Here is a 15,935-nt window from a genome sequence, read left to right as displayed (position 1 = left end):
TGTGTGTGTGTGTGTGTCTTCAGTGTTTGGAGATTTGAAAGTAAAAGAAGTAAAAGAGATTCAAAGTAAAAGAAGCCTCTTAAAATGCCTCGAGTAAAACGTGCTGGAAAACTAAATATTGATTACAATTGCAATTTCTGTAAAGGTTAAAGGGAAACCATTGCATACATACAGAAATATTGTGGATATGGAACATTTAGGCCCTGTTTCAGAGACAAGGCTTAGACAAAGGCTCTGTTTCCACCTATAAAGATGCGTTTTGGTTGATCGGATCACAAGTGGACAAGAAAGACCTTTGCATGGGGTATTTTAATCTGTCTCTTTCACTTTCAACCACTTATGTCCTGATTTCTTTGAGGGGAGGGTCTATGGGCGGCTAAATGTATGGGTTTTTTCTTTTTAGATCTTTTGATTGAATGGACAAAATAAGCTCTAGCAATTTACATATGAATGCACCCATGACGACGGAAAAACATACAGAAAGCATCAGCCTTCATTTCTGCTACAGACCATGCTGAACACAGTGAGTGGTGGAATGGTGAGAGAACATTGTGCTTGGTACATTTTTTGTCTTCAAACCAAACTTGGGTCTTCAGCCGACAAAGTTGAAACTGGATAAGCTCAAAATGTTTTACACCCCATTTACACCTGTATTTAGCGTTGTCCACTTAGCCTATGATGCGATCGACCAAAACGCATCTTAATACCAGGTGGAAACGGCCCAATTAGGACATTTAAGTAGCTTTTATAAACGTGCCTTAAAAAAAACATTACTGGTGTGCATCTTGAGACAAAAAAATGGCACTGACATATTTTAAGATATCTAGGACTAGGCATAAGCTTTGTCTGTGAAACCTGCCGTTGGTCTAATTAAGAAGAAACTGAGCATTGCTGTTCAGGGACACTTCAATGATCATAGAATTAATAAAGAAAAGTCACACCTTATACAATTGTTAATTTTAATCTGAAATTTTGAAATTCATAAAATGAAATGGTCTGACTCCAAGCCAATTTTTTCTCACTTTCAAAATAATTTCAATCTTTATTGTTTTGTTTTACATAATTGTAAACGTAAAAAGACAATGTTATTTGCTGGTGTGTTGAGCATCAGTAGTGTAATACTTAGTTTATAATCAGAATATAGTCACTTAAATAGTCAGGCATAGCATTAATTTAGTTATTCAAACGTAAGACAGCATAAAAAATAAATAAATAAAGACGTACAGTGTTCCTCCTCAGCTAAATTCAATTCGACCATCAGTTTTTACACTTTCGTGTGAAAAAAAGCGTCAAAAATTAAATATTTATTGTGCACTTTAGTTTGATTCATTAAATAAATTGTGTTTTCACAAGTGTGCCGAAATCATTGATCTTGCGCTGCACTGACTGACAGCTTCAGTGATTACAAAGGGAAAGAGCGGTGCTCGCTTTCTGTGTAATTCATTCACAAGAAAAGTTATTGTTTTTTTATAAGATTTTGTGAGTACTTCATACTTTACATTGACAAAATGTATTTTTAAACCTAGTTATTTTATAATGTTTAATATTTAGTCAAAAACGAAACTAGGTGAAAAACGATTAGAGGAAATGGCTGATATATGCGCAAATAAATGCTACTCTGCTGCCACCTGCTGGTTATAGCAGGGCCGTAGACACCACCATAGGGGGACAAGTCCCCCCCAATAATTAGAAATGGCCAAATCCCCCCCCCCCCCCCCCCCCCCCCCGTTCACTGTTTTGTTTCTTTATGCTTTATTAAAAAAATAAAAAAGGTCCCCCCCCCCCCCCCCCCCCACATTAAAAATAACATTTGAAGTGCTGGGGGGTCAACAACTGATGGTTTTGTGTTGATGTACACCGAGTACAGAATGAACAGCTAACAGTTCACCGGAAATGCCAGAGCTGCTTAACGACTTAACGACAACCAGGAAGTAACTGTGCATATAGCCCATTAGAGCCTATAACATGGTAAGCAGGTGTGATATTGTTGCATAAAGTGGCACCCTTTTCCTTTTTTATTTTTTTATTTTTTCTGTTATTGTTGTATTGCACTGTTGTTTATAGCATGATTAAAGAAAACAAATATTTAATTTAATATATAATAAACAAATACAAACATTTCATATATTGATATTCTCTTTTTTATTAATGGTTTTTATTGTTGACAAAATGTCAGTAGTTACAAAAGTAACGAAGTGCTACAAATAAGAAAAAATATTTTTTTAGTTATTTTTATTTTGCTTCATTTACATTTCTCTTACATGCCAGGATCTGAGCTATCTATTCGGTTGTTAAGTCTGACGGTTCCAAACGCTCATGCCACAAGAAAACAACAAAATGGTGCTAATATACACACACGATGTTGTGTAATACTTCCAAAAAATTATAATCATAACCTTTATCTCCATACCAAAATTCCAGATGGCCAGACAGTGATTCATCTTTTATAAATCGTTAAAATATTAATGTCTGTAAGCACGGAGACTGTTGTGCAGACTGTAAGTATTTTAAATGTTTAACTTTAAAATGTTATATGAATGTTCATATGAATAAATAGCGCTCATAAACGGCCGTGAAACGAGTCGAGGCTTGGACCCAGAAACGGCGTTCCTTACGTCACGACTTAACAAGCGGATATCTAATAAAGGCTTGAATTGCATATGAGTTTGAATTTAAGTATACATTTCCAAACCTTGACATCAGTTAATAAAAGTGCAAGTCTGAATTATTAGTTTGGTTTCATGAACAGACAGGCTGTCTGTCATGAAGACAAGAAGCTAATTCCCCACAGGCAGAGGGAGTTTAAAATTAATCTCTCTCTTCATTGGCCAGTTGTCTTCAAAGCCTTTTTAGGGTTTGAACGTATCAACAGGAGATCTCCCCTGCACTGTAGTGTCGAGCTCAAATGTGAGAGAGACACACACCAAGGGACCAGGTCAGTTACTGAAATAAGCCTTAAAACACTGTGCACAATAAATAAACACAGATCAATACTGTTTTAATTATACTTGAATAGCACAGAAGATGTAGAAATGTAAACAAATGTAGTGTATTGACAGTAATTTTATAAACTGTATGCATATGACCCAGGTGCATGTTACACGTAGTGGAAAGTTCATATAAACTCACGTCTTTATTTAGCTTACTGCACATGACTGTAGTCATGTAGTCGGCAACTGGTAGGAAAATGCCTTTCTATTGTTGTCTTGTATGTCTCATATTTAAAACATAATTGTTGTAATTTCTAGCAATACCTATGCAGCTTGGGTTTTTGTTGTTTTTGTGTGTACCCTGTCGACTCCATTTACAGTACTCATTCTAACTTGTGGACAGGCCAATTTATTAAAAATACATTAAAAATGCAGTTCATGCATATGACTTTAATACTCATCTTCTATGATGAGCATCTTCGACTGTACACAAAGGTATTTCATGACATTTTTGCCTGTTGTTTTGTGCCTGATGAAGATCTGTTGGATTGAAACAGTGTTTTTTATTATTATTTTTTTTTCCCCCTTGAAATTTCCTTTAAAAAATGATATATGTTTTACAAAACCATATAAATCTAACATGAACACATTTCTGAGAACTTGGCACATGTGTTTTAAACTTGATTTTAAAATATTTTTACTTCCTTTATCTTATATTTTCATTGACCTTTATACATTCGTGATTTTTTGAGAACAATTGCAGCTGCTTGTATTATTAACTATTTATAACAGGGGTTTTCTCAACTCTGGCCCTCAAGGTTCACTTTCCTGCAGAGTTCAGCTCCAACCTTGATCAAACTCACCTGTCTGTAACTTTGTAATAATCCTGAAGACCTTGATTAGCTTGTTCAGGTGTGTTTGATTAGGGTTGGAGCTAAAGGTGTGTTCACGGCATGACTTAATTACCATAATTACAGTACGAGATTCCAATTTGTAAAAAGCATCCACGTCTTTGTAGCTCATAATTACACCTTGTAAGCTGGGAATTTTCTTAGAGCTCCTACTTGTACTACGCAACTGCTGTACCACCGGACTGCCACAGATTGATTTAGGTATTGATAGAGTAGAACGTGACGTGTTTTCATCTTGAAATTACGGTAATTACAACATGGCGTGAACGCAGCATAAGCTCTGCAGGTGAGTGGACCTCGAGAACCAGAGTTCAGAAATTTATAAATACTATATTGACTCAAAATAATAATAATAATAATAATAAACCGTAATAAGTATAGCTTAAAGCTCAAACTGGTTATAAATTGTCTGGTTGTTGGTTGTTGTGTTTTATTATTATTATTATTATTATTATATTAAAAAACTAATATTATTTCTTTTCGTGCAGCCTTATGTCAATATCACAGATAACACCCACCCTCTTCCTGAGCGGGGCTGATGCTCCTATGAATCAGGCACTTATGACCCGCAAAGGCATTACACTCATTGTGAATGTGACCCTGTCCCATGCCTGCCCTATCTACCCAGGTGTGAAGTGCATACGTGTTGCAGTGTCTGACCTCCCAAATGCCCGTCTGGGTGATCATTTTGACCATGTTTCAGCTCGAATCCACAACAACAGAGCCGGAGGAACCCTAGTGCACTGCGCTGCGGGCATGAGTCGCTCACCTGCTCTAATAATGGCCTACCTCATGAAGTACAAAGGAGTGACTCTGCGGCAGGCACATAACTGGGTTAAAGACAGTAGACCCTACATCAGCCTTAATACAGGATTCTGGACCCAACTTCTGGACTATGAGAGGAAACTCTACGGTAAGAATACTGTGAAGGTAGCTGAACCACTGGATCCACTGCCAATGCCCAAAACACCAAAACTACCTTCCAAGAATAACATGAGACAGTGTCCTCCGTCACCAAGGCTGAGCCGGCTTAGAAGATTTACCTCTTTGGCACTTTAATCAACAATAGCAAAAACAGTACTTTTTGCTAAAAGTGGACATTAAATGTTCCACATATATATTGTAAGGGCAGTGAAAATATCACTTTGGATCAACAGGACCATATCACCATATCAGTACTACAGCATGTCTGACTGTTTTGTTTTTCCGCCAGTATTTGATTGTTCCTCCTGGTTTCTAATGCAATTCACTTTCAAGAATGTTTATTCACTTTGTTTATTCCTTTTTGATGTGGCCTGGCTGGAATTCCAGGAATAAATGAAATGTTGAAACTTAGTATGTTGTGTTATTTAACCAACAGAGGACACTGTTGGAGCATCAATCTCATACTATGCAAGAGAAGGCATAGGGTTAATGAATGGAAGGCTCAATAGAAAATTGAGATCAGTTTTGAACATATTTATCTCAATCAATCTAAAGCTAAGTTTGCCTGAATTTCTATGATGTGCATGAGATAAAGCCTGCAGACTTTCTTTTTTTTTTACTTTCAAACAAGACTATTACAATATTACATTTTATTACAAAATATTACAATTACATTTTCAGTTTATTTTAATTGTACTTTAACTTAAAACTCAAATTGCAGTTCTGCATCCTGCTTGCTTTCAATTTTGCAATTCAACTCTCGGTTGCAAAAACCCTGCTCACAAAGAGATATTTATTATTTTTTTTATTGTTATTATTATTTTAAATTTCTATATTATAGAATTGGCCCTGTGACACAAGGTGAGCATCTCAATGAGACAAAAAAAGTCTCAGGTTATCATTCCTCACCTTTATAATAAAGGGTTTATCCCTCACAATCTTTCTTTTAATCATGTGTGTTTAGTGCTTTTGGCAATGTTTTGTTGGTGCTGAGTGAGGGGTAGACATGCTTCTTTGGAGGGGGTGAGTGAATGTGTTGAAAGCTGAGAAAGACAGGATAGAGTGGGAAGAGTGTCTTGGATGAAAAAGGCACTTATTTATCCTAAAAAAATAAAAAATAAAGCCTGCCATCTTGTGCAATTAACAGGAAACAAGTTGCCCAACTATGTTTTGGGATAAAGTGAAGTGTTTGTGTGTACTGGCCCATGTGTTTCTTTGTCTGCTTGTTAATGAGACACTGCTTTCAGTGAACTCATCATGGGATAAATAAGCATGTCATTACCATACACTCATTTATCTTTCTGCACATTATTTGACAGCAATCCGTCCTTTTAAGGTAATGCAGTCTGACCACAAATGCTATGTTAGATGTTTCCCTGGAAGGTATAGCACAACATTCATTTGTGTGTGTGTGTGTGTGTGTGTGTGTGTGTGTGTGTGTGTGTGTGTGTGTGTGTGTGTGTGTTTTCATGATTTATGAGGACATAAATTTGTATAATGACATGGGTATTACACTGGTATTACGACGTGAGTCGTAATATTTAAAATGAGTCCTCATATTTTAAATACCTTTAAAACATACTAAACAATGTTTTATTAAAAATGTAAAAATGCAGAATGTTTTCTGTGATGGGTAGGTATAGGGGTAGGGGTAGTGTAGGGGGATAGAATGTACAGTTTGTACAGTATAAAAACCACTACACCTATGGAATGTCCTCACTAAGATAGCAAAACAAACCTCTGTGTGTGTGTGTGTGTGTGTGTGTGTGTGTGTGTGTGTGTGTGTGTGTGTGTGTGTGTGTGTGTGTGTGTGTGTGTGTGTGTGTGTGTGTGTGTGTGTGTGTGTGTGTGTTAGAGAGGGGGGGGGGGGGGGGTGTTTGGCACAGTGCCAAACACCAGGCGCCACTCTTCCAGCATGATGACCTCATCCCCTACTGGAACACATCGTCTACATTCATCATCATTGAATGTAGTGTTTGTGTCTTCGTTCATGCACAATGAAATTCACGAGCATTACCAAATAATACTAACATTTTTATCTTAATTGTGTAATAAATGTACTTTTATTTTTATTGCTAGAATGCTGTGGAAAAGAGACCTAAATAAGTTGCTGTTGGTTTTAGTTTTTTGTCTTAAGATTTTCATGCAAGTCCACCCCACTTATCCTACAAATGTGGTAGTAGTTGCTTTATTAGTGGTACAAAATCACAAGGATTAAGATGTTTGTTGAAACATTTGTCACCTTTGGCTTGCTTAGTTGGGGACTCTTAATATTCAGCAATACTGTATTATTGATTTGACTGCACTGACACTATCTGATGTTGTGTCAGTTACACTTGTTTCATAAGTTGAATACGGAAGGCATAGTGCGTAGCATAAGCGTTTTGAACTGCGAGAGGCGTTACACACTTTTTACGTAAGTTTAATACAGAAGGCGGTCTGGAGGAAGTTAGTTATTTTACTTTATAATTATATTTACTTTATATTACTTTATTAACCCCCCGGAGCCATGTGGAGTATGTTTATGATGGATGGATGCACTTTTTTGAGCTTCAAACAGGTTGTTTCCGTGCACTGCCATTACAAAGCTTGGGAGCATCAGGGTGATTAGAAAAAAAGAAGAAAGTCATACACATAGGATCCAAATCATGGAGTAATTTTTATTTTAAAGTGAACTAATCCTTGAACTGAGCTGGGCAATGACATTTTATGTTGTTTTCTACAGAGCTGTTTTATAGATGAATTACACTCATCCCATAATTGATGAACTACTACACAGTTATTGAACAAAACTGAATCAACATTGAACTGACTTCTGCTGAATAATGACACTATTTTTTAGAGCTTCTTTACAGCAGAATTGAATTCTGTTTGCATCAATTATCATTATTTTCCTGTTTATTACTGTAAAGCTGCTTTGAAACAATCTGTAATGTATAAAGTGCTACAAAAATAAAGTAGACTTGACTTGACGGAAATGTTTCTGTTTTCCAAAAGGTTCAGTAATAAATTGCAAAACATGAAAATCTTTCATACAACAGGATGCTTAAAATGCATGTTGAAACACTGTACTACGGAGCACCGCACATGAAATGCAGTGAAAAAAAGTAAATTGTGTGCACGATTTACTAATTCATTCCCTCGATTTACTAAATCATGCGGACGATTTAGTAAATCGAGGAAATGGATTAGTAAATCGTGCACATGATTTATAAATCAAGGGAACGACTTAGTAAAGCGTGCTTACGATTTAGCCTACTAATTTAGCCTTTTCCTGCATGTCATGAGGGGGGACCCGTACTTTCTTCAGTAACAAGGCACTTTATATAACAAGGCAATTTATATAAATCACTATATTCACTGAAATAAATTCGCAGAGCAGGTTTCAGCAGTTATATAAGTATTTATTGCAAATATACACAAATATCAATATTGTTTCAAAAAGCAAATGCAAATAAATAAAACTTCAACCCTGTTAAGAATGGAATACATAAACATACCACATGAAAAAAAAATACATACACCTCTATGAACAGATTAAAGTTTCCATTATTTTGGAAAGAAATAGCAGTGCAACCCTGTTGCAACAATGCAAATTTGCAACAATGTTAAAGATCATTATACACAGAGACTCTTTTTTAGATGCTTGGAAAGAGTCCTCCTTATGTAATTATTATTATTATAATATGTCCTGAATACCTCATCTATTAAAGTTGTGTATTTTGTCAGCACAGAGAAACTTGTCTTTTTTATAGTCGTTACTTTGTGCTTTGTTGGTGTCCTCATATTCCAAAAAGGATGCCAGAAAACAGACTGTCTTGGAGAATTGTGAGTGCTGAACCTGTCCCATTGTCAATGAGAATAGACACATACTCTCCAGCCTGTGAAAAAGAAATTATATACATTACTGAAGCTTTTTGTTATTTTATGGGTCAGTAATATTTATCGTCCATGATAAAGAAGAAAAGTTCTTAGATTATAAACACTCTTTGTAGCTATTGTTTGGTGTGTTAGTTCACCATTTTTAAGAAGAGTGTATATGTAATGACATTGTCATTAATCATCAATTTAAAAAAAAAAGTAATCTATTTGCCTTACACCTTGAAAGTTTTTAAATGTATTTTTCAAGGTAAGAAGGTATTTTTTTGAATTCATAAAGTTTTGGGTGGTTGTGCCACATGACACTTCACAAGCTGAACTAACCTTGCATATCCTTGTCATAAAAAAGGTCAAATTAAGATATTTTGAAAAGTTTTACTGACCTGGACTAACAGTCATGCATTTATAATGTGTTTTTGAATAAACTGAATAAAATAGCCAAAAAGTAAGCATCACATTATTAAAAGAGGGCAATGATGTATATGCATAATACTGGGGTTTTGACAGGGATTAATCATATTGTCAAGGGCCCTGGAGCAGAAGATGCCCCTGTGACACATCAGATTAAAAAGGTGCCCCAAATATGGTCCCAGGCCTTTGATTTCTGTCAGCATTATGGCACAAAGGATCCAGTAATCTGTATAATTTTTGTTAAGTTAAATAGACTTTTTATGATTTGTGGTAAGATTGTCAGCCAGTCGTACCTGTAGGTAAAGAGTACCGGTCAGGAGAATACTGAATACTCCTCCTGTAGCACTCACTCCAGTCACTGTCTCCAGAGACCTGCATCATTATAAACACATTAATCATGGTTTGGGACTCATTTGGTTGACTGACTGTGTGGTGTTAGAATAACAGTTCAAACGGTCAGTGCTATTCGTTATAATGGACCAGTACTACTCACACATTACTCTGACAAAGAGACTCTATGCATATGGAGGTCTTGACACTGTCTCTCTGCCTGGCATTGGGCTTCTTCTGAGACTCATTGGATTCTAAGAAAACACACAAACACAGATACATGATGCAAAGTTAAAGGGATTGTGACAGGCAGGCTCTGTGTTCAGTACTACAAGCAACCCCACCCGTTCCACTGAACTTTATCTAAGGGACAGACTGTTGGATAGGCCCAATTTACCACACACTCTCTAAGAAAAAACATGATGCAATCAGGAATAAGGCATTGCATGTGCTTCAGCTACAGAATGAGCATATGAAGCTTATCTTTTATGTTTCTATCTGTCTAAATAGAACAACTAAATGACCTGCCAGTGCATATTGTTTAGCTTACAGATATATACATTCCTTGCAACAAATAAGCATACTTACTGCTACATATGCAGAAATTGTGCCTAAAAGCATAATATATTCATGATATAGTACCTGCGTGAGAGGGGTTCTCAAGATCCACTTTCTGGCAGAGCTTTGCTCCAACCCTAATCAAACACACCTGTACAAGCTAATCAAGGTCTTTGCGATTACTAGAAAGCTACAGGGATGTGAGTTTGAACAGGGTTGAACAGAACTAAACTCTGCAGCATCTGCAACCAGTGGACATTATCCCATAAGGCCACATGATCTGGGGAGTCATCAGATTCAAAAAGAACTGTGAGCCAGTGTTCAAGGTTAGGATATCATACCCCCCTTTTTTTTTTTTTGCTATAAATTAGTGAATTTCCATTTATGCCTACAGCATAAGATGCTGGGATAGGCTCCACAATGGACAATCTGTTTGAAGAATGGACGGATAGATAGAAATTTAATTATTGAGTGAGTATATAACAAATCTGTGTTCAAAACCACAGACTTGACTTATTACAATTCACTATGGTAAACCAACAATATTTATTTCAATTTCAAACTGTCAAATCAGATTTCACAGGAAATTCCAGGCTTACATCATTCATTCTTGCATTAACGTCATGTCAGTAAATGCAAAAGAAGATCCAGCTAATATATTGTGTGTGCTAAGGAGTAGTTGTAGCTTGTTTCTGCAATAAATAGTATTGTTTAGTACAGTCAAAACAGCAACCCTCACTGACCTACGGGAAATCACTGTTTGTCAAAACAAAAAAAATCTCTAACTGTTTTTAAATTGAAAAAACTGAATTTGCATTCAAAAAGGGAAAGCAACGGAGCCTGAACCACAACAAGATCCGAACCACAGTGGTAGATATGATATTTGGTCATATGACTTTTTTCTGATATACGATTTGTTGGAAATTCTTCTTACTGTCAGTGGGTCTTAGTGCAGCATGACAGATCTGATATGATTTGGTGATCACCAATAACCATGTGGTTTCCTTAAACCATCAGATTCATCCGCACAGAAGAACCTCAACTTAGGTTAAAGATCTACTCTGCACGTAACAATTTTATGATTCAACTACAGATGGCAATAGAGAGACTAAAGTTTGTAGTGAAGCTTTGAGGTATTAATATGTAGCCTACTCTTTAGGCCAGGAATAGGCAACTCTGAACCTGGAGGGCAATGTTCAGCTCCATGCCAAATCTAACACACCTGCCTGTAATTTTCAAGTAATCCTGAAGACTTTGGTTAGATTTTTCATCTAAACTCTGCAGGACAGGGGTCCAGTGGGTGTCGTTTTGAAGGTTTGAAGGTGTTAAGAAGGCACTTCAGTATACAGAAATTTAGATGCTATATCTGTTTTAGGACTTTAAGTTTTAGAGCTGGTGATGTCGATTTTCTCTCTTGTCTACGCACAAGATTATTTTCAAGTTTCAAGGGCATTTTAAGGGCTATTTAGTTTAACCTAAGGGCTATTAAGTTTAAGGTTGATAACAAGTCTGAATATTGGGGGCAGGGGCAAAACATTTTGAACTACATACCGAGTAGCAGACTAGCTGTGAGCTGATAGAACCCAGACACTGGAGCCGTGTACCGGCCACTGCTGGCGTTAAAGCCCTGCCCTCTCTGATGGAACTGCTCTGTGTTTAAGGGCTGTGGAAAACACACAGAAATGGAAATATTGAATATGCCATTGCCAATCTTATCCATTGCCAACCCTTCTCCACTGCTTTGCCAGTCTGTTTTACCATCAGCCAAAGCTAACATTACTGCTAAACCAATATATCTAGAAGCTAGGGCTACTTCAAACAAATGAAAGTCTAATTAAAGTTTAAATTTAAATTCACAGCTCTGGGGATACTATATCATAGTTAATGAATTAAGTAAATTGTTTCTAGTTTGGAAGGGATTGTTTTCCACTCACAGTGTTGAAGGGCTGGAGCTCCTGCAGACTGCGACGGTGGACCAGCAGGTTGTGGTGCAGTCGGCAACGGAAAGCCGTGGCCACACGAGGAGGCTGATCGCAGAGCAGACAGTAAGTTCCTACCATCTCTGAGTGGAAAGATAATGGCAGGATTGTAATGTTCCTTTGTCAAAAGCACAATTAATTCCCATCTGACTGCATTGTTTAATGTGGGATAAAGTATAACCCAGTAGACTAGACACCTTCTCAGACTCAAAAACACTGAAATACAGCCAGTAGAAAATGGTTAAGATTGTTTTTGACCGACACTTGGCTGCATATAAATTCATTCAACAATCTCACAGTGAATAGAAGATGTAAATATTTGAAGTGTTTGAGTGTGTGTATGAGCAGACAGAGTGGATGGAAGTGTAAAGGAATGAGAATGCTAGAATGTATAAGCGTGCGGCGCCACTGCACTTTTCTGTGTGAATAAGAGCCTTTATGTTTTATATTGCTGTCAGAACAGCCTGCAGCTCACTGCACCAGAGCACAAACAGACCTGTGTCTGCTTTCCTGGCAATGCTCCAACATTCATTCCACACACACATGCACACACGCACAAAATCTGGAATCCGTGGAATTCTTTGGCCAGGCCAAGTCAAATCCACGTCCTGGAAAATTACACCTATTAAGAGATCAGACCAGCCCACAATCAGACTAGCAGCCGCCCCAACAAATGAGCATGACAACACACATCCCAAACATCAAGCAATGCTGAAAGTGACCTAGCCGAAACAAAAACACAAACAACCTGTTAAACCATTAAAACCAACATATTCAAATGTTTAACAAACTCTTTGAAAGGTGTTGATGTCAAAACAGTTACTTAACCAGTTTAATTAATTTGTGAACCTGCAACTGGAGTCGTTGTGTAGTGTGAATCCATCACTCTGACAAAACTATTGCCTTAACACAAGGGAACTGAATCTTTAGATGGTGCACGTTGTAGACCAAAGGGCAACCTACACATTTATACAAGTCACAATAGTGTTAATGAACACTATGAACAGTGGTTTTCAATCCTGTTCCTGGAGACCCACCTTTCTGTACATTTTGTATGTCTCTCTTATCTGACACACTCTGACAGTTGGGTTCATGGAGCTCTCTCCTGACAAGCTGATGATCTGAATCCACTTGTCAAATGTAATCTTAACAAGTTTTAGATTTTGCTCAGGTCTGCCAGATGGATGTATTGAGATTTCTTTTCTGTTTTGTATGGTATAATTGGTAATGGTGTGGGAATGGGCATATGTCCACAAATCCCAGCATACCTTTCAGTTTGACTTGGAAGTCCTGTATCAACTCTGCATGATGAGGCAGTAGGGGGCCTGGAGGACCAGGAGGCCCCTGGGGACCAGGAGGGCCTGGTGGACCTGGAAGGCCATGCTGGACGTATAGAAAGTTGAAGAGGTGAAGGATTAGGGACTTTCTCAGAGTAGACATGTTGTTATAGGCCTCATTAGGTTTATCTGTGTGTGCTGTGTTAAATCTGTGTTCATACAGACATACTAGACTTCATAAAGCCTTTGTTCAATATATCAATGCACTTATTCTATCTATTAATATTATTCATAATAGCAGGGTGTGTAAGTAACAGAGATTACCTTGGATAGTCTTTTATTTCCTTTTGGTTTCTTATTTCCACCCTTGTTGGAGTTGTCCCTAAAGACTATCCATGTCCTGTGGGGGCTCACGATGGTTATGTCAGAGGATACAGTCTCCTGTAAAAGATAGGCATTTCAGGGCGTTAAACTATAAGCAAATATATATAAACTGAGCTAAAAAGAAACATCCCTTTTTCAAGATTCTGTATTTTAAATGTAATTTTGTAAAAACCAAACAAATGATTATTGGAAAGCTTGTCCATAAGTCCTTAAGACACTAGCAGTTTACAGGTGGTAGACAATTAAGGCCACAGTTACAATAACTTAGGACACTGCAGAGACCTTTCTACTGACTCTGAAAAACACCAGGAGAGCCACACCTGCGTGAACATGCCATACTCCTGCTGCAGGGAGGCATGAGGAGTGCAGATGTGAACAGAGCAATAAACTGCAATGTCCGTAATGTAAGAGGCCTAAGAGGCCAGTGTTACAGGGAGGCAGGAACCACATGTAACCAAACCACATGTAACCATATGCAAGAACTGGTGCAAATCTGGTGCAGTCCATAAGAATGAGATGTACTGTAGTATTACAGCAGCTAGTGACTACTACTTTTTTCAAGAACTCATTCCTCAATTTCTTTTCCTCATATATCTGTGAAATTTGTTCAGTTTATGTCTCAGTTGTTGGATCATTTTATGTTCATACAAATATTTACATGTTAAGAAATTTGCTTAGAAAATTATATATATATATATATATAGGTTCTCACACCCATAAAGTAAAATTTAAAGATTTGATTTACGAGATTCCACAGTGTCATTGTATAAGCCTTGACAGGTGTACAGCAGGTGTGTGTATGGCATTTGACTTACAGGGCTCTCAGTGCTGACTGTATTGTTTTCTTCCTGGAGCTCCAGACTCTCCTCACTCTCTTGTGTGGTGCAGGTAGTCAGCAGTAAACTCAGCAGCAAGGCCGTCAGTGCCCCTCTTGTCCCATGCGTGAGCTTCATGCTGCAGTGTCAGTAGGTAAACGTATAACTCACTCAACCCCTTCTTAGTATCTCAGTTCACAACTTCCATTCCAACAAAAAGATGTGACCAGATGTCCTGTGTTTAACACAATGGAATCGGTCCTTAGAGAAAAAGGATATCCAAGAGTTGAGAGTGCTGGTTCTTCAAAGTGTGAACACACTTTGGAAAGAGTCCTGTAGCTGATAGTGGAACTTGACTTGGAGAAGATGATTTGGTCTATGATCTACCAATGATCTACTTTAATTTCTGGGGTGGTTTTTTGATATGGAGAAGAAAATCCGTTCTCAGATCAGTTCAAATTTTGATTGTCCTCAGCATGGAGTGTTCAGAGTGCCATGAGAGATGTCCGTAGGGCCTCACCACTCTACCCATTCACAGTCAGTCTGTCCCCTGTGACAGCCAAGATTCCCTGTGCCTCCTGACTATAGTCTAAACTCTCTAAGCTTGAGTTATGGATGTTCAGTGTATGTGTTATAAATACCCACTGTGTGTAGGTGTGCATTCCATAAATACATGTGTGTGGTTATGTGAATGTATTTGTCGATTGTTAGTGTCTGTTGCTCAGTTGCGGTGTGATTACCTGTGATAAACCCTGTGTGTGGTATACTCAGTCTCTCTCTGTGGGTGGTATCTCCACTTCTTCTTTCTGTTTTAATAATGTTTGATTGTCTTCTGCTCTCCCTGGTGCCTTTGCACAGTTCCGTCTGTTTATAGTTTCAGTAATTCCTTCAGTGATGATTTTTTTTTTTTTTTTCGCCAGTTGAGGTCCCCTTTGCCAGGCTCCAGTTTATTCCACGTATATGTCAGTAGCCCACTCAGAAAAGATTTTTTCTGTTTTGAAGGGCTCCTTTTCGCGCTCCACTCTTTTTAGCTTCCTCTCAGACCAGACTCCTCCTCCTCTTCTAGTTTGTCCACTCCTCCTGATATCTGCTGCTGATATCTGTCACTTTGTCTTTCTTCAGCCTCCATGCCATTTATCTGAACTCTTAATTTATCTGATCTCTCCTTGTCTCTCTCTCTTCTACAGTGAGTTCCTTGGTCCCTTCTTTCATTTGTCTTGTGTTTAGCTCATTCGTTTGTCTCTGCCAGCCCTTTCTCTCTCTGTCATCCTCAGCTGCAGGGTCCTAGTGCCTCTTTTATGTGTTTATACAGTGGTCAGAAATGCTCCTTCAAGATGATTTAAGAGTGATAGAAATCTAACAGATTTAAAATGTCAGAAATAGGATAATGTTCATTTAGTCTCTATCCTAAATTTGAAAGCAGTGGGAGACATTTGGGTGTGGCAGAAATGTGCATTGCAGATATGCAGAATTGTACTGTTGAAATGATGACAGTTGAGATGAAAGTTGCACACTTTCACGTAGCAAACCACCACAC

At 37.7% G+C, this 15,935-nt stretch overlaps 2 protein-coding genes across 3 annotated transcripts; one reads left to right on the top strand and one right to left on the bottom strand.

Moving 5' to 3' along the window:
• Positions 1–9: 9 nt before the first annotated feature.
• On the top strand, positions 10–5,176 carry si:ch1073-184j22.2 (dual specificity protein phosphatase 18). 2 transcript variants are annotated; one of them, XM_051916656.1, is made up of 2 exons: positions 10–2,935; positions 4,330–5,176. In XM_051916656.1, the coding sequence occupies exons 1-2, from the start codon at positions 2,742–2,744 to the stop codon at positions 4,898–4,900; spliced, it is 765 nt and encodes a 254-aa protein (XP_051772616.1). In that variant the 5' UTR covers positions 10–2,741; the 3' UTR covers positions 4,901–5,176. The 2 variants fall into 2 exon arrangements, with proteins under 2 accessions (XP_051772616.1, XP_051772625.1); XM_051916665.1 differs by having other exon boundaries at positions 10–5,176.
• Positions 5,177–8,148: 2,972 nt separating this feature from the next.
• On the bottom strand, positions 8,149–15,649 carry si:ch1073-184j22.1 (erythroferrone). Its single transcript, XM_051915585.1, has 9 exons — positions 15,139–15,649; positions 14,399–14,537; positions 13,524–13,640; positions 13,191–13,305; positions 11,878–12,005; positions 11,495–11,606; positions 9,549–9,639; positions 9,349–9,427; positions 8,149–8,646 (listed from the first exon to the last, which is right to left on the bottom strand). Exons 2-9 carry the CDS (start codon positions 14,534–14,536, stop codon positions 8,548–8,550), a joined length of 879 nt encoding a protein of 292 aa, XP_051771545.1. The 5' UTR covers position 14,537; positions 15,139–15,649; the 3' UTR covers positions 8,149–8,547.
• Positions 15,650–15,935: the final 286 nt, after the last annotated feature.

The sequence above is a fragment of the Ctenopharyngodon idella genome, chromosome 2 (genome assembly GCF_019924925.1).
Source record: "Ctenopharyngodon idella isolate HZGC_01 chromosome 2, HZGC01, whole genome shotgun sequence".
Classification (NCBI taxonomy): domain Eukaryota; kingdom Metazoa; phylum Chordata; class Actinopteri; order Cypriniformes; family Xenocyprididae; genus Ctenopharyngodon; species Ctenopharyngodon idella.
This window is presented reverse-complemented; position numbering and strand designations above follow the sequence as displayed.

Coding starts and splice junctions, on each gene's coding strand:
- si:ch1073-184j22.2 (XM_051916656.1), top strand. CDS start 2,742: ATGAACAGACAGGCTGTCTGTCATGAAGACAAGAAGCTAATTCCCCAC. Junction 2,936..4,329: donor GACACACACCAAGGGACCAG/GTCAGTTACTGA, acceptor CTTTTCGTGCAG/CCTTATGTCAATATCACAGA.
- si:ch1073-184j22.1 (XM_051915585.1), bottom strand. CDS start 14,536: ATGAAGCTCACGCATGGGACAAGAGGGGCACTGACGGCCTTGCTGCTG. Junction 13,306..13,523: donor GAAATAAAAGACTATCCAAG/GTAATCTCTGTT, acceptor CTATACGTCCAG/CATGGCCTTCCAGGTCCACC. Junction 9,640..11,494: donor CACAGCTAGTCTGCTACTCG/GTATGTAGTTCA, acceptor GTGTTTTCTTAG/AATCCAATGAGTCTCAGAAG.